This window comes from Trichomycterus rosablanca, chromosome 17 (genome assembly GCF_030014385.1).
Source record: "Trichomycterus rosablanca isolate fTriRos1 chromosome 17, fTriRos1.hap1, whole genome shotgun sequence".
Taxonomy (NCBI): Eukaryota; Metazoa; Chordata; class Actinopteri; order Siluriformes; family Trichomycteridae; genus Trichomycterus; species Trichomycterus rosablanca.
In genome coordinates this window covers 15,129,455-15,153,738 of record NC_086004.1, presented here as the reverse complement: position 1 = coordinate 15,153,738, position 24,284 = coordinate 15,129,455, and the positions used below count along the sequence as shown (strand labels likewise).

Here is a 24,284-nt window from a genome sequence, read left to right as displayed (position 1 = left end):
TTTTGCTGCGTCTGGTACTGGGGGCCTCGACCGTATCACAGGAATCATGAAATTGGAGAATTACCAAGAGATTTTGGATCGAAATGTCCTACCCAGTGTAAGAAAACTTGGTTTGAGTCGAAGATCATGGGTCCTCCAGCAAGACAAAGACCCAAAGCACACATCCAAAAGCACGCAGGAATGGTTGAAAAGGACGAAATGGACTGTTTTAAAATGGCCAGCAATGAGTCCTGATCTCAATCCCATTGAAAATCTGTGGGGTGAGCTGAAATCTGTCATTGGGGAAAAAGAACCCTGGAAACATTTAAGAGCTCGAACAAACTGCAAAGGAAGAGTGGGAGAAAATACCAGCTGAGAAGTGCAAGAAGCTTATAGATGGCTACAAGAAACGTTTGGAGGCTGTCATCACTGCCAAAGGGTGTGCAACCAAATATTAAGGAGGGGTGCCTTTATTACTGCACATGCTGTTTATTTCTGTTTCTTCTTTAAAATGACAACATGTAAGCTGAAAAACAATGTTCTTCATTATATTACTTTGGACCTCCAATTAAAAAATCCTGATAATATAAAATTGGTACATTTCCATTTATTTCTGAAGATATTGTACAGGTTATGCAAAAAATGAAGGGGTGCCAATAATGGTGAGCAGGACTGTAAGTAACCCTGCATCTTGTGGACGTGCTGGATTGTAGTAATTAATAAACTCACTCAGATACTGTGGAGCCAGACCATGTAGCGCTTTAAGTTAGTAAAAGTATTTTGTAATCGATGCGAAATTTAACTGGCAGCCAGTGTAGAGATGATAGAACAGGAGTAATATGGTCAAATTTTTTAGTTCTAGTTAGCCACCACACCTTGTAGGTGTAAAGTCAGAAATGACTGATCATCTACTGCTGCTGTTTGAGTTGGTCATCTTCTAGACCTTCATGGCCACAGGACGCTGCCCACAGGGCGCTGTTGGCTGAATATTGTTGGTTGGTGGACTATTCTCAGTCCAGCAGTTACAGTCGGGTGTTTAAAAACTCCAGAAGTGTTGCTTTGTCTGATACACTCACAACAGCACAACACACACTAACACACCACCACCACCATGTCATTGTCACTGCAGTGCTGAGAATGACCCAGCACCCAAATAATACCTGCTCTGTGGTGGCCCTGTGGGGTTCCTGACCATTAAAGAACAGCATGATATGGGGCTAACAAAGCATGCAAAGAAGCAGATGGACTACAGTCAGTAATTGTAGAACTATAAAGTGCTTCTATATGGTAAGTGAAGCCGATAAAATGGACGATGTGTGTAGAAACAAGGAGGTGATTTTAATGTTATGGCTGATTCTCTATGTTGATCAACAAGTCACAGTCATGAGCGAAATTGGAAAAACAGACTGGTTTCACATTAGCAAAGTTATACAAGGCTGTATTCTGTCACCATTTCTGTTTAACATGTATGTTAAATGTATAACGAGAGAAACAGGACTGGACAAAGATGATTGTTTATTCTCGATTAATGGAAGAAACCTCAATAACCTTTAATATGCTGATGATGATACTCAGTCTAATATCGTACGGTGAAACCAGGTAGACCTGAGGGCTGGTATAATGATAGTTAATGATCAGAGTAAATACATGGGATGCCAGCTCAGTATGAAGAAGATAAGCCATGATGGACACAAAAAACTTTACCATTTATGAAAGTTGTAAAAGTAATTGGCAGCTTTTGCCTACTTTGTTGTATTTCATGTCTGCTGGGTCTTTTGCTGGCAATAATTGATCACTGATTATCACTTGGCGGAACAATAATAAAGAATCGGGACAATATTTTCAGATGTAAATATTTGTCTCTTCAGACAAAAATCCGAACTGTCCAGACTATGGTGTTGTCTATGAGGAGGATATGTTGAGAACACTACCTAAACTAACTAGTTTTTTTTTTTGTCTTTTAGATTAGCATAGTAGAGCTGGAAAAAAGCCAAAGACAGCAGGAGCTACTGCAGCTAAAGTCTTCCTACAGCCCATGTGATGACTCAGCCTATCGCAAAAGCCTTCCGAATCTGGAGTCCCATCCTATGCCAGATGCTGATGCCCCTAGACTGGTTGGGATAAATGGCCTCAGTCCTGAGTTGTCTATCAATGGTTCAGCCTCTCCTACCTATGAGCATGGAGGCAGCAATAACAGTAATGGCAGGAATGATCTGCTGTCTCACTACCTGCCCATTTCCCCTGAACATGAGATTGTGCCACCTACCCCAGAGTCTCGAAATAAAGTTGTCGGGCAGCCACTGCCTGACTACACACGTTTTTCTCCAGCCAAGATTGCCCTGCGCAGACATCTTAACCAGGACTCTTTTGTAGGTCAGGCCAGAGTGCCCAGCACCTTCCACAGGTTAGTTAAAATGCTGCAGCTTACAGGCTATTTCTGTGGTTTATTATTAGGTTTATTATCCTATTTAATTTTCTTTTTTTTTTTTTTTAGGGGTGATGTTGCTGTGTCATCTCCAACTCTAAAACAAGGTTCCTCATCACCAGGCTCAGCTGATCAACAAACAACCACAGTTAGGAGTGCAGAAAGAGTAAGTTCACTGTGCATATGTGTACTTATCTGCATGTGTGTACAGCTATACTAGTACACCACAAATCTTCTTTTACTTAATTTGCAGATAAGTAAGGAAAAGATTCCAGCAGGCCCAGGAGACGGTATTACAAGTCTTCCTATCAGCATCCCTCTCAGCACTGTACACCCTAACAAGCTTCCTGTTAGCATTCCACTGGCCAGTGTGGTGCTGCCCAGCCGTGCTGAAAGACTGGTATGTGTGTGTGTGTGTGTGTGATATAATTTTAAGACAGAACATAATTTCTGCTTTTCACATGCTGAATGAAGAGATTGATGATTATAATAAAATCTTGTATAATCTTCCAGAACTGCTGCTTGTTGGATACCTTAAAGGTGCAAGTGCTAAAGTACTAGTTCCCAAATTATAGACCACTTGTCAGGCAAAAATGCTGATAGTCTGCATTGTTAAATTTAATACACCACGACTTAATTTTTTTTAAAAAGACACAAATTTAATACACATTTTCATTAGTCATGTTCCATAAGTTAAACTTCTTAAAATAGCTTATATTTCAAGGTCAGCATTTTTAAGGGCAAATTTCTTAATAATATAAGATTTATTTATTCATTATAATCTGGGTCTTTTCCTACCCAGCAGACTCAATGGCCAATTTTGTCTGCTGCAGGCACTGTCAGTTGTGCCCGCTAGATGGCGCCCAGTCGACCAGTAGCTGAGTCGGCTGGTGTGCTAGCGGACATCCTATCCTATTTTACTAGAGATGCATGAGTACTGATACGGGCAAATACCCGATACCGCGCTCATTAACTCGTACTTGCAAACGAGGGTCCGATACTAAACATCCGATACCGTGTCTATTGCTGCGTTATGCCTAGTTCACACTACATGATTTTTGCCCTGATTTTCGCTGGTCGGTGCTAGATTTGCCATCTCGGGAGCAACTCGGCGTTCACTTGGCGATCAAAAACTCGGCTCTCGATTGCTAAGTGTGAGTGCGCGTGTGCGAACTTGCGCCCACACACACCCAACTTGCGCCATGCCCCCCTCCCCTTCGTCAACCACCGCACAGAAATCATTGAGAAAGCTGCTGACAAGCCAAAATAACGTTGTGCACATCATACATACGATGCAACTTTACTGATTGAAAATATTACTTAAATAAAAATAATACAGTCCAACCCCATCTATCAGCACATTATATTCGTGGTTCACTTTGGTAAATCGTAAGCGGTTCTTGCTTTTTGATGTAGATGAGAGCAGAAAACATTACTTCACAGAGTCAAGCATAGACAAAAGTTCATCAATTACTAAGTTGGTTAGTTCAGGATAATCTGCTCTGAGAGAAAACGTTTAGCTCCACAGACAGAACGACTCTGAGTCGGCTCCCGCTCTGTGGTAATAAGAGAGATAAGATAAGACTTTATTGATCCCCTTAGGGAAATTAACTTGTTACAGCAGTATGAAGACAAGAATACAAGAAATACAACTAAGTAAAAAATATTGCACACACAGTGTGTAGTTATTTACTCTATAAAATATCTAAAAAATAATATATACATTAAAAATATGCAAAATATATTGTCATTGCACTTATTGTGAATAGGTTACATATTGCACTTGTTATTACACCCAACATGAAAGATTAGGAATGAGTGATATTATTATATATTATTATTGTTGTAAGCTCTGATAGCTGCGGGAATAAAGGACCAGTATAATTTTAAATAAATAAGGATAAGCAGTATAATTAAGCCTGAGCTTTTTAAAATAAGCGAGTCACACAGAATGTTCTGTAGTAGTTGGTGTTTATTTACAACTGCAACATTCATTATAACAGTAAAAACGGAGAGATGACTGAGAAAAGAAACTTACGCTGCGCTTAAAAGGAATTGACTCCTGAATCACTTATATCGATACTGTGAACAGAGCATCTCCTCTTTTAAAGACACACACACGTCCTATAACAGCTGTCATCGCTTTCGTCACCTGTTTATCTTCACTGATAGCTCTATTTTGAAGTTTTTTTTTTCAGACTGAACTGAATAACATTAAACGTGCTTGAGTGTGTGGTCAGTTAGACTAATGAAATATGTCTCCCGTGGGTGAAAAATGAAATGCTTTAGTTTTAGAAGTAAAAAAAAATCTCGTAATGCCACGCCCCCCAGACAAGTACTCCCCCAGGTTGAAAACCCCTGTTCTAACATGTCAGATATCTGATCCAATATGTATTGGTATCGGTATCGGCAAGTACAAAAATACATGTACTCGTACTCGGTTGGGAAAAAATTTTATTGATGCATCCCTATATTTTACTATTTTAAAAGTGGCAATGCAGTATTTTGCAAGATCTTTTAGAGAATTGCTTTCCTTGACCTTTCACTAAAGCAAGCAAGAGAGAATCTTAAAACTGTTACTTTGTCAAATTTAACAAAAATGAATAAGCTAAGGGATATATGTAAAAGACGTTCTGGAAAAATGAGAAACTAGCACATTGTGGAACCTATAGTAAAACGTTTGTTCAGTTGAATAGACAATCTATCTTTTCTTGAGACTAGCTGCTGGTTAGGATAAAAAGCAAAGTGTTACCAACATGCAAGTTTTTATGAATGCACTTTGTAGCCAGCACTAATATACGTGTTCTGGTCACAGAGGAACACTCCAAGTCCTGTGTACAATCGGGAACTGTCAGCAGTTCAAAGCAACAGCAAGCAGCCTCTAACCCCTAACTCAGGTACACACTCCTGCTTAGTCCCCTGATCTTTTGTGTCTTTACTGTTTACTTGGAGTGTTTAAATATTTTTCTGTTGATGTTTCTGCATGTCTTAGGGTTCACCTCCAGCTCAGGGTTGGTGAATGGCTGCCACTCTGTTGCTCAAACATGTGATCAGGACTGCAACTCAGGGTCTCCTTCACCTCACAACACCCCACTGCTGGGTTTACATTCACGTAGTTTAGGCTCCAGTCCTCATCTGAGCACAGGAGGAGTGCTGCAGTATGCGGACAGACCTCGCCTTCCCACAGATGAAAATGAGAATCATGTTCTTGAGTCTGATTCTGAGCCTCTGGACAGTGAGGCTCGTCGCCACATTTTTTTCTCTTCCGCCTCCTCTTCCTCCTCCTCATCTTCCTCTGCTGGAGGCCCACGCCCTCATAATGGTTCAGCCAAGCAGGGAAAGCACCACAGCAGTCATCACAATCACTCACAGGGTTCTTACGGCTCTGAGGGACGAAAGAAAGGCCGTCGAAAGCGCAGCTCCTCTAACCTTCTGCCAGTTATCGGTTCCCCTAAAAGGCGGTCCTTCCCTGGGCTTAGTTGCTCCAGCCATTCCTCAGGTTCTCCACTTAATATCAACATCATGGTAAGTGGTCAGGAAGCAAGAATGAAAATATTGAAAATGTAACAATTTGTAAGGTTCACAAAATCTGCACAGTTAAGCTTTAGTATGGACGTCTTGATTAATATATGTTTGAATATGTTTGTCAGGTAAGCAACATTACTCAGCCATTGGAGATCTCAGCCATATCGCCTCCAGAGCCGTCAGGTCGCAGCCCATGTGAACCTGACCTAGATCAGCCACCAGTGCTAAAGAGAGAGCGCCCTGTGGAGCTCAATGGCTCAGGTCGCTACTTGTCTACCCCTAGCTCAGAGGATGAGGATGCCAGATATCCAGCAGACAGCAGCTCCTCACGGTGAATGTAAATTTAATGGCGGCTATCTATATCTTGATGGTCTTCTAAAGTTATATCCTAAACCGTTTTATCTTTTTTATAGAATTGAAAGAAAAATTGCAACAATTTCCCTTGAGGGCCGAGAAAGTGACAGAGGTAAAATATTCATCTGTTAAGACTGAAACACACAGTGGATTTCACTGTTTTAGCATGGCAAACATTAACTCTTAATACATCATTGCTTTCTTTTGATGTCGTACTTATTAACTGTTTGGGATACGATATTCACAGCATGGTAACCTTCTGCAATATGGTCAAAAAGTCTCATGGCATATTGCAACCATTTAAAATTACATGAGGTGATGGAAATTGAAGAGAAAAGTTATTAAAGATTCCACAGCATATTGGAAACATTAATTTAAGATTTTGCTGTTAATATAATTGCATTAAACTTGTTGTGTATTTGTCAACTGCATGTTTGCTTTAATATCTGATTGTACCAATGGTGCTTTATTGAATTCAAATTTAGTGATGCCACAAATGTACACTAAACTTGATGTCATGTTGTGCTTTGTGACATGGCACATGTGAAGACTAGCCATTACAAAATGGATACATTTTGACCACAAAAAGATGCCCATCCGTGACAGCAGGGGCCCAGTGTGTTCCGCAAAACATTACCCACACCATAACACTACAAACAGCATGAACTGTTGGCACAATGATGATTTCTTCAGTTGTTTAGTTTCTGTGAGCCTGTGTCCACTCTTTCTGTTCTTGGGTGATCAAAATGGAACCCAATCTGACCTTCAGCTGTTATAATTCATCTGTCTCAAGAATTGACTTGTGCTTTTTTGCCTGCTTTTCTTCTCAATGCAGTTGTATAAGTGTTTGAGATACAAGAGCCTTTCTGTCTGCATAATCCCATCTGTCCTTCAGAGGGCTGCTCACTGGATGTGTTTTGTTTTCTTACACACCATTCCGTATAACCTTCAGAGTTTTTCTTTTTTTCTTTTTTTTGTGGAAATCCCAGGTGGTCAGCAGTTTCAGGGTCAGACACTCAAATTGTATTTTCTTTCCCATTCTGATGTTTAATTTTTAATTACTACCTGAAACTCTTGACACACATCTTTATAAGAGTCGTATTATTATACATTTTATTCAAAATACATTTATTAATACTTGGGGATATTTATAAAAAAAATAAAACCAAGAAACAAACAAAATATAGCAAAACATTCATAGACAATAAGAATAATAAAAATAATAGATAAAACTTAAAACTGGAATTAACCAAAAGCTTCATTAAAAGAGTGTTGAGTTCATATTTAAATATGTTAAACCTCTCTGATTTTCTTACATATTGTATTCCACAACCTGTGAGCAGCAGTTTAAAATAAGGGGTGGTAAGGAGTCCACTAGGTTGAATACATGATCAGGTTTGAATGGGTGTAGCAGATTGGACAGATAAGTAGGTGCTAGCCTATTTAAGGGCTTTTAGATAAGAAGAAATATTTTGAATAATATACATAATTTAACTGGTAGCCAGTGAAAAAAGAGGCTAGGAATACTGTTGTTCCAGGATTTAACACAAGTTTCTACCTTTGCTGCTGTATTAGTGTACTGTTAATGTATTGTCAGATTACTGGAAGGCCCAGCAAAAAAGCAATTCATAATCTAACTAAAAAGGGCAGGTGCATTATGTATTAGCATTTTAGCTACAGTAGTGTTTAGAGATATGTCGATTGCTCAGCCATTGACCAAAATTGGATGGTCCATAACCGGTGACTGGTCAATCAGTCTCATATAACCAGTCCTGTGTCCCATCTACACGTGTGCACAGACACAGGACCCCCCCCCACACACACACACACCATGTCATTTCAGTGTGTAAGTTCTTCACAGTGAGTGAAGAAGACAACAAGCTTGCTGTTTGCAATACATGCATAGCGGAAGTAAGTAGTGGAGGAACAACTCCGAAAACATTTGGAACAACGAATTTAATAAGACAATTAAAACAGCATCACAGAAAGGTTTGATCGACTGCTGCTACCTTTAAGTGAGATAATGTACAACCGGAGGAAATTGGGGTATTTACATTCTCAACAATAACAGCACATAGCTGAGAGAAAGAGCTTAAATAAAAACGATTGGTAGTGGGTCAAGAAAGCTGCAGTAGATTTCAATTAACCAATGTTAGCACACACTGTGATCCACCAGGGGAAATAAAAGGACTATTAAAGCTGGAAAAGCTATTGTGTTATAAAACTTTGATGGAAATGATGCTGAAATGCATTTTGAAACTGTTGTATTGATGTATACTAATTCACAAGTGAAAATACTAACAGATAAATAGCAATGAACTTGTGGTTATGTGCTTCTTGCTAATAAGTAAATATTGTGCTTTGGGTGCAGTGTATGAATATTTGCGTATCTGATTCTTTTATGCCTCCACATGAATGGTAGGACAAGTTTGTATTCTCTTTCCAACTTCCTGAAAAGATGTACACCCCAACATCAGGAGTAAACCAAAAATACACTATGGAAAACACACAGATCCAGTCACCTATACTAGATGTTCAACAGACCGTTCCAAACTTGTGCACTAACATCTAGTAAGAGGGAAAGACCATGCTAAGACTGTCAGACACCCATGACTATATACACACACACACACACTTCGAGTCAAAAAGGTACCTCTGTACCTTTGCCCATAACAATGTCAGATGTTGATAAATTTTTTAAATTCTTTCACACAAACATTGTTTGCAACTTGCAATTGCAAAAACCGATGATTGATGTTGAATTTGTTCCATATTAATGCCTATGAATTTACAATTGGATGTCATATTAAGTGGTCTCCCATCCTAGTGGTCTCCCATCCAGGTACTTACCAGGGGTCCGATTTGGAAAGCTAAGCAGGGTTAGTACTTGGATGGAAGACCGCCTGGGAATGCCAGGTGCTGTGTTCTTTAGGGACAAGACTAGTGGGTAGGGTAGGACTTTGGGCTATTAACTAAGAGGTTGAGAGTTAGAATCCCAGCACTGCCATAAAGCCACTGTTGAGCCCTTGAAAATCCTCTCTGCTCCAGTGGCATCATACAATGGCTGACCCTGCACTCTGACCCTAGCTTCCAAGCTGGGATATGTGAAGAAAGATTTTCGTTGTACTGTACACCTGTCTATGTATAAATGACAAATAAAGGCAGTCTTTTTCTTCATAAAAGTTTTTGTAGGTGTGATGTGTATAGTGTGTTTGAATTTTTTTTATAAGCCTTTTTTCTCTCTGCTTACCAGTTTTACAGGGACGTAAATCTGGGCCCAGCAGTGTAAGCAGTGAAGTCTCCTCTTCCTCTTCTAGCAAGTGGAAGTCCACCTTTTCACCCATCTCTGACCCAAAGCCCCCTTCAGATTTCCGCCAGAGTGGCTCCCCCTTCTGTGTTGGCATGTCCCGTGGCGGAAGTACAGACTCGGATTCAGAGCCAAAGCAGCAGAGAAGACTAGATCGGGAACGCAGTGAGCATTATGGAAACGCCAAACCACGGGAGGCCTTTTCTAAGCAGAAACCACGAGAGTGGGAGCGTAAAACCGCTGGTGTACTGGCAAGCCAGAACCTGTTTATCTCTGCAGCAGCAGGTGGAGGTCTCCTGAGTGGAAAAGTTGGTGTGCCTACAACAGTTTCCTCCACCTCCTCTGTGGCACATTATTTCCCTCTGGGTGGAAACTCTGTCTTGCAGTCACTATTTGGAGTGCAGTCTCCCAGCTCGACCACCAGTGGGCCTCCACGGTTGGCTAATGGCCACTCTGCTCTAGGCAGCTTTTCCAGTGCTGGATTGGCAGGGGGAGCTGCAGGAGGTGAGTTCTCTTTTTTAAATTTATTTATTTTATTTATTTTTTAGTTTCATTTGACTTGCCAGTTAGAAAGCCCTGAAAGGTTGTGAGGTAAGTGAAAGCTCAGCTTTGCTGTCTTGCCTGGCTTACTTGCTCTTGCTTTGTGTGCTGCTAAATCATCATTTGATGGTTTGTTACTTTCTTACTAAAGCAGTGCAGCATAAAGCCTGTGTATTTAAAAAAAAACCAAAAAAAAAAACCTAACAAACCCAGCTAAATCAGAAATACAGTCACCGGAGGTTTCTAAATACTTTAAATTGAGACTAGTAAACTATGTTTACTCTGTTTTCACTGTGTATCATGATTTACCTTGCAAATACACTGCCTGGCTAAAAAAAGGTCACACATTCTAATATTTTGCTGGACCGCCTTTAGCTTTGATTACGGCATGCATTCGCTGTGGCATCGTTTCCTCAAGCTTCTGCAATGTCACAACATTTATTTCTGTCCAGAGTTGCATTAATTTTTCCCCAAGATCTTGTATTGATGATGGGAGATTTGGACCACTGCGCAAAGTCTTCTCCAGCACATCCCAAAGATTCTCAATGGGGTTCAGGTCTGGACTCTGTGGTGGCCAATCCATGTGTGAAAATGATGTCTCATGCTCCCTGAACCACTCTTTCACAATTGCCATCAGGGGAGTAAAAATCCATTGATGGAATAACCTGGTCGTTCAGTATATTTAGGTAGTCAGCTGACCTCATTCTTTGAGCACATAACGTTGCTGAACCTAGACCTGAGCAACTGTAGCAACCCCAGATCATAGCACTGCTTCCACAGGCTTGTACGGTATAGGCACTAGGCATGATGGGTGCATCACTTCAGCCGCCTCTCTTCTTACCCTGATGCGCCCATCACTCTGGAACAGGGTAAATCTGGACTCATCAGACCACATGACCTTCTTCCATTGCTCCAGAGTCCAATCTTTATGCTCCCTAGCAAATTGAAGCCGTTTTTGCTGGTTAGCCTCACTGACAAGTTGTTTTCTTAAGGCTACACAGCTGTTTAGTACCAATCCCTTGAGTTCCCTTCGCAATGTGCATTTGGAAATGCTCTTACTTTCACTATTAAACATATCCCTGAGTTCTACTGTAGTTTTTCTATGATTTGATTTCACCAAACGTTTAAGTGATCGCTGATCAAGATCATTCAAGATTTTTTTCCGACCACATTCCTTCCTTGAAGATGATCTTTCCCCACTGTTCTTCCACTTTTTAATAATGCGTTGGGCAGAGATGTTTTCTCTGCTTGATGCATGCCAATAATTTGACCCTTCTGAAACAGATTAACATCTTTTCCACGACCACAGGATGTGTCTTTCGACATGGTTGTTTAACAAATGAGAAACTACTCACTGCATCAGTTAGGGTTAAATTACTTGTTGCCAGCTAAAACATAATCACCCATGCAGTAATTATCCAATGGGAGGCTCTTACCTATTTGCTTAGTTAAATCTAGGTGGTGACCTTTTTTTTGGCCAGGCAGTGTATTTATTATTAGTAAACAAGTAGTCTATCAGATATTAATACCAGTATTAGTAATATATAGTACTTTATTTGTGCATTTTGTGTATAGACATACAGTATACTTATTGGCCACTTAATTTTGGACGCCATAATTCTATTTGTTAGGACCTCGGTTCTTTGTGGCATGCATTACCTGTAGTGTTAAAAGTCGCTGTAAGGTTTGTCTGCTGCACATTTATGCGGGTGAATATTCTGTTCTACTGAATAGAACTCACTCTGCTAAATTAGAATCAGATCTGGTGAACTTGGAGGTTAGTTTAATACACTAAACTTATTGTGTTTATTAAAGCAGTTTAAGACAACATTGTGCGTGATCATGCAAAAAAAGTCACCATCACAATATTAAGGGTATATTTGTAAAGTATTTGTTCCCTTCCCAAGTCTTTCTGCTTTTGAATGTCTTTTTCAATTTCAAAGCTTTAAACATTGGCTCTCAATCAATGGTTTGGGGCTTAATAAGGCAACTGGTTTAGCAGCTGACGTTCACGGCATGACCCAATGTGGCAATGTGGAGGTATGTTACTGCATCCCCTGGTCATACAGCATAATTTTCCATGACCATGACTTAGTCGAATGAGTTCTGTTGTAAAAACATTGGTCGATGGCACCACCGACATAACATGGCCTAAGCCAAAGTGTGTTTACAAACAAAGTTAAAAATATCTAAATCTCTTCACAAATTACCATGTGAACTGTTGTCTAAACCCTAGCCTCAGTGCTTGGTGGAACATCCTTTTTTCTCACCTATAAAATGTTACGTGTGTATAAGGTCCGGTGCTTTCTTTACATACCACCAAATATTTTCTATAGGATTGACATATAAAGGCTAAGAAGGCCATTTCAGGAATGAGTGACAGATCAACACAGGAGTTAAAAAGGTTGAGTTAAAAATCATGACTCATGTTTAGTGGTCCTTGATAGACTGTTTGATACTCAACTTCCCAATTTTTATGTTATTTTTATGTTATTTATTGTAGGAGTTATTTAAACTGCTTAGGAATTGGAGTTCTCTGTCCTGTGAGAACAGGTTCCAATTGAAATCAATAGTCAATTAAATTTCATTGACTTGTCGATTTAGTAGCTAAGGTGGCAGTTAGTTGGGGCCAGGTAGGGCAGAACAGCATTTTTACTTCAACAAATGAAATCATCATTTAAACATGTTTACTTGGTTCAAGTTCGAGAGTTTGGATAACTCGTCTAACATTAAAAGTTGTTTGATGATCTAAAATGTGACAAAGTGAGACAAATTTGCAAAAATAGAAGTAACTGGGAAGGGGCAAATACATTTTCACAATTCTTAATTGTTAGACTTCAAGTGGACCTTAAAAGTTACTGTCTTTGCAGCCAAAAAAGCCAAAAAATGGCTTTGCAGGGTATCAGAAACTTGGCCCAGATTGATAATGGGTTTGGCCAGCAGTGTTATGCTTATTGCTTTGTGTTATTTGTGTTATTGACTTGCTTGCTGCTATGCACAACCTGGCTGAGTTACTGTCTTTGTCGACCCCCCTCCTCCTGTCTCTGTCTGCTGAATCTGTATGTGTCTGCCTCTTTCTCTACCTGTTTTTCTCTTGATGCTTTCTCTCCATAGGGATTTTTCACCACATGGTGCCTTCATCTCAACAGTCTGGCTCCATAAACTCCCTGCTCAGCCTCTCTTCCCCTCAACAAAGGAATCTGGACTCCAAAGCTGGGGCCTTATTTATGGCGCAGCATGGACGCACACATACTGTCCTGCACGCTCCCTCACCTCCCACGCTTTCCCTGCCGCCTCTGCCTCCCCTTCTCAATGCTGCCTCCTCCTCCACTATTTCCCAGCCCTCCCCACCTGAGAAGGGGCAGTCCTCCCTTCAGACAATGCGTGTAGCCTCTTCATCCCCATCTCCTGCATCTGTTACTTGCGTCACAGCTACACCTGCTGCTGCTTCTTTTACCTCTTCATCACGGACCTTTACTCTGCCATACCTGCCTCCTCCAGTTGCTTCAAGTAGCAGTGGGTCAGTGAGCTCCTGGAGGACTCAGGTGCCCTACACCACCAGGCCCAAATAGGAGGTGCTGAGAAAAGAAGGTGAGTATAAAAAGTGGTTTGGGGGCTGAACTGTTGGAGAATTCACAGTGGGGAACAACTGTATTTTGTGATCAGTCTACTGCCTCAGCCTTGGTGAGGTATGTGCTTTGCTTTTGTGTGCTTGAGTTTCTCCTTAAATGTTTTCTGGATATGTTGGAGTGTGTGATAGCATATAAAGTTATTGCTTTCATTTATAATGAATCTTTCTTTACAGGTAACTGAAGCAATCTACCTCAATCCAGTCTAACCTATGCAATGGACAAGTGGGACCAGTGGTGCTCTTCTCCCTCACTTGAGCTTCAATGTTTTCTAGAGCCACCACAGTAAAAACTGTAATGGGTATCAAAACTCAGCAAAGATGCAGCTGACCAGACATGGGACAAGCACCAGACACACATACACAAAAAAAATACACATATACATTCAAAACATAAAGACAGCCCTGTGCTCCACTCTGATAACCATTAAAAAGGGTGGCACAAGATAAGCTCTTTAACAGTTTTAAATGTTTAGTGGATGGTTAACTCCAGTCATGATTAGTGGAGCTTTTTATGAGAGTTTTGGAATGCTACAAGTGTGTTCATCATTTGACAATTTTTTACTATTAATGAGTTTCTTTAAATTTTTATATTTTTCGAAGTTTTTTAGCCATATTTAAACAAGACATGAGTGAAGTGTAATTTGTATTTCGTAACACTCACTCTATACAGTAGGATAGTTCAGCATTGTGTTTTTCTCAAGTTTGCCATGAAGTCTAGGACACTTTTTTTTTTTTTTTTTTTTTTTTTTTTAAATCTTGTTTGTAATAATTTTTAAACTTTCCTCCCATATGGTGTACAAATACATCATACACACAGTAGATAAAGCACGCACAATCTGGCAAGCATAGCACTTGTGTTTTAAAATGTGAACCAAACAAAAGCACTGGGTTGTTAAACACTTGTTTTTTGGCATCTGTTATGTCTAATTGTCTCTTACCGAAACCCACGAAGGTAAACTTTGAGCTTAGTGTTCAGATGATTTAACCAAGACAAATAAACATCTGTGGTGCTTAAAAGAATTTGTTTGCTCTGAAAGGTGCTAGTTTCTGCCTTTGAATAATTGACTTTGCTAATGATTTGGTGCTCTCTTAGTAATTTAATCAGTTAGTGTAGTTTCTCTCTCCCACTCTCTCACACAAACGTTTTAATCTTCACACACTGGGGAAATGTAACATAACAAAAAAATTACAAACTACTGTGCAACTAAACATGTTGTCTTTTGCTTTGTTTTGACCGTTTTTGTACTGTGAATGGAAATTACACTTGTAAAACTGTATATAGATTAGAATATTTATCTTATGCACAATATGTGCAATGTGTGTGTACTTGATACAAACATGGTGCTGCAATCTTTAACATAAGACTGTGCCTATTTATGTCAAGAACATCAAGGCATAGATTCTGGGTGCTTCAGTTAACAGGGACTTATTCTTGCTGTTTTGTGGTGCTTTGGGGGGGGGGGGGGGTAAACAATAGCATTAAGTAGCACCAGATAAGAAGCAGTCCCTGCATGTTTCATTATTGTCAATGACCATAAACATACTGAAAGCACATGTTGTTCATTGAAGCACTAGATCTGGTGCTGGCAAAGCATTTTTTACAACAATTATTATGTAATTTAGACCTTTATGCAAAACTTTATTGTAAACAAGTGGTTATTGAAACTAAAAAAATTTTAATTTTTAAGAGTGGAGCTCTGTCTTCACTGGTGCTGGCATTTTGCTCTCGTAGCCAAAGCCATTTGTCTACAATGCAGCAAGCACTGGCAACCTTTCCATTTAATGGGACTAATCATTCTTACACAATGTGGTTCTAAAAAGATGGCTGGTGCTATTATGTCTTTATGGCATTGTTGTATTTCTTCCATAAAGTTGTTGCAATTTAGCTATTGAAAAGCATACAGTTGTGTCTGAGGACCATGCATGTGCTGTTAAATATTGTATTATGTGAATCTGCCAGTGTTTCACATAATACAATTTTAATGTTGCTTAGATCATAATAAAAACTTGCTGATTTGAGGGGAATTTTATTACCATTCCTGATTGTATCTCTGTTTTTGCAGTGAAGGTTTAGAATTAGGCCTAGTATTTTAGTGCAAATTATGGTGGCTGGGAAAAACATTGCTTGTTAAATGGCGGTAATGTTCTACAATTGGCAATGTTTGGGAGTTCTTTCTCTGTAATAAAGAAAAATAGGAAAAGTCAGCTCCAACAAACCTATGTAATTCTTAAGCTGTTTTTGACTACCGTGTACAATATCAAACACTTGTAAAATGAGGACATCATGTATTATATTGACCAGTGAAGATGATTCATTGCCAGCACTGAAAAGGTTATCTTTATCTGTTAATATTGCCTGTTTGTGTTTTGATCTTTGCAACTGTTTATTGTTTATTTTTATTTAAGATACACTTTAGACCAGTAATTGTGGTGCTTTTATACAAGAACAGTGCAGCTATGTGCTATGATCTGATACACTTCTCACAATATGCTAAAGATAGGCAAATGTTTAATAAACTCCTGTACAAGCCTTGCTTGTACTTTCTGTGATGTTTGACTTATTGATTTACAGCTTTGAGAGTGAAAATGTATTTTAGCTTCTCTTAAGATTTTGGAGATGGATAGTGCCTGTTTAAATTTGATGACTTCACAGTTAATTAGGGTAGTAACGTTTACTCAGGTACATGTGTAGAATTGTACATTTTAGGCACCTTTTATTGGTATGCTTTTTGTAATCTTTGTGTGACCCACAACATGTGTTTAGAGCTGTAGTCTCAGGAAGATTGCTAACTGTGACTTCACAGACAATTTCTAATATTTTAAGAATAAGCTTATAAACAATAATCAATTTGTAGTGGGGTTTATCAACTCCACCACTCCCAACCCGTGATTAAATGATTATTTATAGGTAGTGGAGATTTCCATGTTTCTCTGTGGTGTCAGCTAGCTTTCTCCTTTTATATTGGTGTACATATTATACTTGTTTTCTCTTCACACTAACTTATAAAGATCATTATCTATGAGGAATAAGTAACTTTTTTTTTTAGCATTGCTTTCATAGTCAGTGACCTAAACATTTACTTCCATTTTCCACATAAAACAGTGTAGGATGATGGTGCAATAAGTCTTCACCTATATTGTAGTCTTATTAAGTCTTTACCTATTGCTGTCTTTGGTGCTGAATCTTTTAACAGATAAAAATGTGTTTTTTTTAAGTGTGTGATGAGATGGTTCTAATAAAAAGCTTTGTTTGCCTTGATTAATTGTTGTGGGTCTGTGCTTTTACATGCATACAGTTTGTAGTTAAAATGATTTTACTACTAAATTTGATTGTTAGATTATTTAAATTTATTAAAAAGTATATGTAAATAGTACTTAAATATCTAATGTCCTCAGAAGCTACAGTCTGTAGTCTAGTCTATTGTAAATGTAATGTTAAGACTACAACCTGTCCACAGTCCTCAATAGCACGGGACAATACTATTTGTGTATTTTTCTTGCAGAAAATGTGAGTACAAAGTAAAACCCTATAATGTATCTTTTTCTCTCATGGCTTTCAGGCATAGTTTATACATTATTACACTGTTAGGATAATGTTGAAAATAGCATAATGCCAACTGGTAACAACAAATGTTTTTATGACACAGCAGTATTTTTTTTTTCCATAAAAGGCTTAGATTTTGTGTGAAGTATGTTTTGTTGCCAGTGAAGTTGTACAGACTGTTCATATTTTATCACAACCTTGAACCTGAAAATGGGCCTGACTGTTTTGAGAAATTACCTCTCACCTCTTTGCTCAGAAGCCTCTGTACTGGGAAAATACATGTGCTGTAAAATGTTCTTCAACCATTTCAAGAACTAACTGTCAAATAAAATTGAAATGTCTTTTTTGTTATAGTTTATTTGTCCTTTCTCAAGACTGAATGGTGAGAGAGCTTAACACAATTTTAAAACTTTTTTACTCATAATTAAATGGTCTAGAAAACATAAAAACAGCAATGGGAAGGTGAAGTTTTGCAGAGGTACACTTGCAACAGAAAAAATTCAATCCCCATCACCACATCATCTTTGACCTTTTGGTCATAAGCATCATCTTTCAAAATGCACCAGACAAACCGCATATCCTAGGCCAAACAGTTCTAGTCTTGTTTTGTCACTCCATGAAAAACATGTTCTAAATCTCTGCAGGTCTATCCAAATTCCTTCTAGCATATTCCAGTTGACTCTAGAGTGCATTTTGGTCAAGAGTGGTATGTGTTATGGATTCTGGCCATGAAGTCCTTATTATGTAATCTTATTGTTGACCCTGACACATTTATCCCAGCCTTTGTCTAATTATCCTGTTAGTCTTTGTTATCTTGATTAAGTTGCTAAGCCTTTTGCTTGAAATTTTGAGCTTTCTCTAACAGCCAGGCTGTGGCTTGAGTGTGGAACATTTAATGGTGTCTCTAAGAATGTTTAAGGTTTCTTCCTTCTTCGACCCAAGGTGGGTGGGTCCTTGCTAAGTCTGGTTCCTCTCAAGGTTTCTTCCTATAGTTTTTAAGACAGTTTTTCCTTGCCACTGTCAGCCTTTGCTTGGTCAACAGGGGTTATTGGTACGTCGGATTTTGTAAAGTTGCTTTGAGACAATGTCTGTTGTAATAAGCGCTCTGCAAATTTGACTTGAAGGTCTTGGGTATAGAATGGGGAACTCATCTCTCAGCTTTTGTGACAGCTCCTTAATATCACCATAGTTGCAACATATTTTGAACACATACGTATCTGCGTGGTATTTATATAACATGTCACAGCTGAAGCATATTAAGGGTTGTTAGTGGGTTCCCAGTGGTTTGACAATGTAATAAATATGTACAGTTCTAATTAATTGCAAACATCAATATTGCAATAAAATTGCAATTAACCAATGATTGTAATATCAACTTCTTCTTAGCTTTATAATGCAATCTGTCAAATTTAATAACATTATTAATCTCACAAGAATCACGTAAAAAGCATTCAGGGAATTGTCATGCATGTAACTGCTCTAACTATCTTGCAGTGGACACTGCATAAAAATGATTTTTAAAAATGTATTTACATATTTGAAGTAGTTTTGAAAGCTGACTATCATAAACAAAAAAAAACAGGCGTTGTAAATCTGAAAATCTTCGTCTGATCATTTCCATCTATTTTCAGCTATATTTTGGATTTTTGCCTTGTGTTTTTAAGCTTGTGTTAGGCCAGAACTGCAAAGACCTTGAAAGTCTTAACTATTTGCAGCTGTGTGTCTTCCATGAGCCTGAGCCACACAAAAGCAAGTCTTAGCTTTTAGTGATTGAAAATTGGGTAATGTTTTACAAATGCATGCAACACTTTGTGAATTAATCTGTAATATTTATCACAAGTATTTATGTGCAATTAAGTTACATTTATTTTGCACAATTAGGTGGCATTTAATGTATAAAGTCATCATTTTTTTATTCTGGATCACTGGATCACAAACTTTTAAATAATTTTTTTTACCATAATTTCCATTATTTCTTTATTAATGTCAAAATATGAAGTGCATAAAATTGTTTCATCATTATTTTTGTTGATTTAAAATGTTAACCTGTGGTTTAACAACACAGCTAAACATACTTTAACTTAATTTAACAGCAAAATAATTTAACAGCAAAATAATTTAACAGCAAAATAATTTAACAGGAATTGGGTAAAAGCAGTATTGTTTGTCTGACAGCTTTTCTCCAAATCTATAATGTTTCTACACGTTCACACTTGTTGTTACTAAAACGCACTCCCCAATCCCTTAATCAATTCAAGGACAATGCTGTGGAACTATTTTGGCAGCCTCTTTCTTAGGGAATGGAGATGTAGTGTTATAAAACTGGTTTTCATTGTTGAACCTCCTCAAACAAGGACTTGTTGCTGATGTGACTGAAAGAAAATGGGTGTAAGAATATGTTTTCATCTGTTTTTACTTTTGATAATGACAGTGGTCACAGGACCTGTTTGTGTTAGAGAGAGAAAGCTTAACCTGAGTGAGGACCTCATCCAAGTCCATCCACAAACAGGTCTGTTAATTCCAAGTTTTCTTGTTTTTTTAAGTAAATGAAAGCATTACATTGAACAAGTACTATAATTGCAATTTTGACTTGACTAGAGTGGTAATTAGCACTACTGTAAGTGTTTTTAGTTAGACTTTAGTTAGGCTTTTTAATGTGTCCATATTTACAGAACTAAACAGACGAAATGGGAAAATAATACAATGAATGTGCTCTTTAAAGCATTCGGTTCTATGTTTTCTCCCTCCAAGCATCTTTTGCAAGATGTTTTATGTGTTGAGCAGTGGTATCACCATGCTCTGTCTGACTATATTCTGCTTTTAACAATGACTTATGTTAAAAGAAAAAATGCTGAGCAATGAAACGTTAGCTCAGAAATTTGTTTACATTCAATTAATGCTCAGTATTCTTAGTATGGTACCAGTGTTTTACCTAAATATTAAGCCATAGATTTCCAAGGATTGTTGTTGAGGCTCAGATGGAAAGTGATTTGAGCGGATATGTTGGGCAGTGATAGCTCAGTGGTTAAGGTACTGGACTAGTATTCAGAAGGTTGCTGGTTCAAGCCCCACCACTGCTAAGTTGCCACTGTTGGGCCCCTGAGCAAGGCCCTTAACCCTCAACTGCTCGAAATCATGTTCATGTCATAATTGTAAGTCGCTCTGGACAAAAGCGTCTGCTAAATGCAGAAAATGTAAATGTAAATATGTTCTGCATTTAAATTAATTAAGAAAATGTTCATGTATGGTAATGTCTGCACTATTTTTAGGAAAGAAAACAGAGTTGGCTAAACTTCAGGCAAAGAACACACAGTGCAACAATCCAGTGGTACTTAACTCAAGCCAGAAAACTAACAATGAAAATACACCTCATTCTAATAGGTATGAAAATCATACATTCATAAATTCAAACCATAATATTACATTTATGGCACTTTGGAATGCTTTTTATACAAAATGACTAACAGTTGTGGCAGTATATAATCTAAACAAGATCCCAACAGCAGCAACCTGGCAGTGATTGGACTTGAACCAGCAACCTTACAATTATTAGTCCAGTAACTTAGCAGCTAGGCAATCACTGCTGCAGGAGTAATACCTGGATTAATTAAGTAATTACCAATAACTAAATGGCCAGATAATGTATACTGTACATCATGTGATCTACCACTCAAAATTCAGAAAAAGTTGGGACAGTATGAACAATGCAAAATTCAATTTTTGGCTGGTCAACTTTATTTTATTTGTTAATATGTCTATTCCTGTATTTCAGGCCATGGAACACATTACACAAATTTTGGGATAGGGCAATCTAGGGCTAATAAGAAGGTAAAAACAATAAATAAATAATGATGTGATTTCAAACAGGTGATTGTAATCATGATATGAAACAAAAGCAGTGTCCTTAAAAGGCTGAGTCTTTAAGGAGCAAAGCTAAACAGAGGATCACCCGTTTGTTTTTAAACATTTCAATAATTTTTTCATGCATTTGGTGACAATGTTCCTTACAGAAAAATTGAAAGGAATAGCATATTTCTTTCATTTACAGTGCATAATATCATGTAATGAGTCAAGGAATCTGGAGAAATTTCGGTGCATAAAAGCCGAGAGCACAAGCCTAAGTTGAACACTCGTGACCTCCAATCTCTCAGACGGCTCTGCATCAAAAACAGTCATTAATTAATAGCTGATATAATCTTGTGGGCAAGCACTACAATACAGTGTTACATTCACAAATTCCACGTAAAACTTTACTGTGCAAAAAAAAAAAGCCTTACGTTAACCATGTCCAGAAGTGGCAATGTGTTCCCTGGGCTCATCTGGAATGGACCATTACACAGCAGAAACCTGTTTTTCAGATTTAAATGAACCTGTTTTTTTGTTTGTTTTTTTAAATAAATGGACACTGTGTGCTTGGTATCCTTGGTGTGAAAATGTTTAGGTGTTGTGAGAAGGAATACCAATGGTAAATGCTTTACCGTCCCAACTTGTTTTGGAATGTGCTGCAGGCCTAAAATACAGATTGTGTGTGTTATTTACAAATGAACAATTATGTATATTGACAAATTAAATTAAGCTGACCAGACAAAACATGGGGTCATACTGTCTGCAATGAAATAAAAGTAAATGTGAGAGACACACATGATCCCAAAAGGCAGAAAACCATTATTGAATGCCTGTGATCTTTGATGCCCCAGTCAACATTAAAAACAGATATTCTTTTGTGATTAATATAAGCACATGTGCTTGGGAATATTTAACTACACTAAAAGCTAGGCGGCTTGGTGGCTAACTGGGTAGCACTGTCGCCTCACAGCAAGAAGGTCCTGGGTTCGATCCCCAGGTGGGGCGGTTGGGGGCAGTTAAATCCAGCCTGTACATTGCAACAACTCTTTTATTCAAAGACAAGTCAAAGTCTATTAGTTTGCTCTATGCTCTCTTTCAGCACGTTCCTATTCTTGTGTGAACTACAGAAGTTTTTAAATGAAGTCCTGCCCCAGAAAAATCCATTGTTACACGGAGCAGCCACCATAGTCAGTCCCAGTGTTCTTCACTCCCTGCCACCTCTAACACTTGGAGAGTCATCAAGTGAGTCCCTTCTTTTAGAACTAGTAAACTCCTCAGGGCTGACAGTGTTCTCTTTCCCTCGGGAAAGCCTGGGACTGAGGACCCACAAAGTGATGCTGGACCTAAATCCATTAATGCTCTCTGTCCTAAAAATACGGCTAGATGAGGCTTTAGCCCAAGTGCAGATGGAGGAAGCCGGACAAGGTGTGATGGATAACTTGAAGATTCTCAGTGTACTTAGTGCACTTCCTGAAAATGGAGATGGATGTGAAACAGGTGATTCTTCTATTTTTTTACTGGTTATGTTTTATTTATTATTATTACTACGTACTGCACTCATAAGGGCAGTATGGTTATATGCTGGATTGTAAATAAAACATTTTATCTATACAGATTTGGAAAACTCACATGAGGTCCAGTACAGAGCTCTCTTACTGCTGAAGGCCTTACAGGCAGTGTTGAGTGCCTGGGCAGTGGAAAGAGCTCAACGGGCAGCCCGAGCTGACCAGGAGAATCCCAGTAAACCTTTTCAGTGTCACCTTCAGAGTTTTACTGTGTCCCTGGATAAGTTCTTTTTGGAGCCATCCACAGTAAACATTAACAACTGTGAGGGGGCATGTGGTTTCCCACTGACAAATGGCAACAACCATGCTATTCTGTTAAACAGCCATATACAGAATGGGCAGCCCTCAAATCGTGCGCTTTGCTGTGTGCCAGTGGCCTATGATGACCTTTGTGTTATTGAACTGCATGATGATTCCACCGTTATCTCTTACAAGACCAATATGGTAGCCAAGGAGTGTGGCTGTCGCTAACAGTATTAGCTTTACAAACAGTACATTTTACAAAGGTGTAATGGATGACCTTACCTTGCAGGTATTATTTTGCCTAACATGCTTAATGCTGTACATGTAAATATATTTGTTAATCTCTAAGTAGTTTTTTTTGTTAAATATATGAATAGTTTATAGTTTGCCTGTATAATGCAAGTTTTTCATGTTTTGATTTTAACCCTTGTGGAACTAAAGCTATTTTAAGTTTGTACTTTAATTACAAGAATGCTATTGGGATTTAATTTATTTGGTGGTAATATAACCTAGATTAAGAACAACATTTCAAAATAGACATAGAAATGTCATTTATAAAAATGCATTTAGGGTGTTGTGTATTATTGACATTCTGTCATTATAACGATAAACAACGTTTGTGTATGTTGTTATACAGTATGTAACCTTCAAATAAAAACGGAAATTAGTAATGTATAAAATGTCTTACAGGTATTTACTGCAACCCCAAATTAAAAAAATTGAGAGAGTATGGAAAATGCAGTGTTTTTTACATTTACTTTGACTTATTTTTATTGCAAAGTTTTGTTTGGTAAACTTTATTTAATTACTAAATAAAACTAATTGTGTGATTGTGATTCTTACCCCACAAGCCACAAGATTTGTGACTAGCAACAAATCTTCTTTAACTAGCCTAGCACTAACTTTTAAGAGAAGAATTAACAAAAATTAAAGTATTATTTTTGTTAGTAAGTATACTAGCAGCTAGTTACAAACAGGTTTAGCAGTTCACTTAACCAAGTTGGTACCACATGTGTGTTATGTGTTATGTTTTGGAAATCAGGATTACCAGGTCTAGCAAAAACCTTCAGCCCTTCTGCTAATATTTGCTTTTAATTTTATATTCTAGATTATACTTTTTGTTAAGCAGTTTGTTATTAGTATTGTTATTTTATCATTACATTATTAATAATATTATAATATTATTATATATTTCTATAATAATTACTGATCCCAGTCAGGTAATTTAATAGTAATACGACACTTAAAGGACAGAATTTGACTTGACAATTTTGACAGAACTTCTAAATATTTGTGCTCTCTCTCAAGAACTGAATAGATAATAA

At 38.0% G+C, this 24,284-nt stretch overlaps 2 protein-coding genes across 5 annotated transcripts in view; both read left to right on the top strand.

Moving 5' to 3' along the window:
• The window catches only part of dot1l (DOT1-like histone H3K79 methyltransferase), a 34,895-nt gene extending 20,114 nt beyond the window's left edge, over positions 1-14,781 (top strand). For 3 of the 4 annotated variants that reach the window (XM_063012773.1, XM_063012770.1, XM_063012772.1), the window contains 9 exons: positions 1,944-2,383; positions 2,474-2,570; positions 2,658-2,804; positions 5,220-5,301; positions 5,397-5,929; positions 6,055-6,260; positions 6,343-6,395; positions 9,537-10,094; positions 13,245-14,781. In XM_063012773.1, coding sequence (XP_062868843.1) covers positions 1,944-2,383; positions 2,474-2,570; positions 2,658-2,804; positions 5,220-5,301; positions 5,397-5,929; positions 6,055-6,260; positions 6,343-6,395; positions 9,537-10,094; positions 13,245-13,702 — 2,574 coding nt within the window. In that variant the 3' untranslated portion in view covers positions 13,703-14,781. The remainder of the gene's footprint in view (positions 1-1,943; positions 2,384-2,473; positions 2,571-2,657; positions 2,805-5,219; positions 5,302-5,396; positions 5,930-6,054; positions 6,261-6,342; positions 6,396-9,536; positions 10,095-13,244) is intronic. The other variant, XM_063012771.1, reaches the window with a different exon arrangement.
• A 4,906-nt stretch (positions 14,782-19,687) lies between these two features.
• On the top strand, positions 19,688-23,661 carry amh (anti-Mullerian hormone). The gene is made up of 4 exons (XM_063012646.1): positions 19,688-19,814; positions 20,575-20,686; positions 22,251-22,648; positions 22,766-23,661. Exons 1-4 carry the CDS (start codon positions 19,688-19,690, stop codon positions 23,185-23,187), a joined length of 1,059 nt encoding a protein of 352 aa, XP_062868716.1. The 3' UTR covers positions 23,188-23,661.
• Positions 23,662-24,284: the final 623 nt, after the last annotated feature.

What these genes read in the sequence shown, in the direction of transcription:
- amh (XM_063012646.1), top strand. Translation starts at nt 19,688, where the DNA reads ATGGGTGTAAGAATATGTTTTCATCTGTTTTTACTTTTGATAATGACA. An exon ending in CCAAGTCCATCCACAAACAG is followed by an intron (nt 19,815 to 20,574) that starts GTCTGTTAATTC and finishes CACTATTTTTAG; the next exon opens with GAAAGAAAACAGAGTTGGCT. An exon ending in TGGAGATGGATGTGAAACAG is followed by an intron (nt 22,649 to 22,765) that starts GTGATTCTTCTA and finishes TTATCTATACAG; the next exon opens with ATTTGGAAAACTCACATGAG.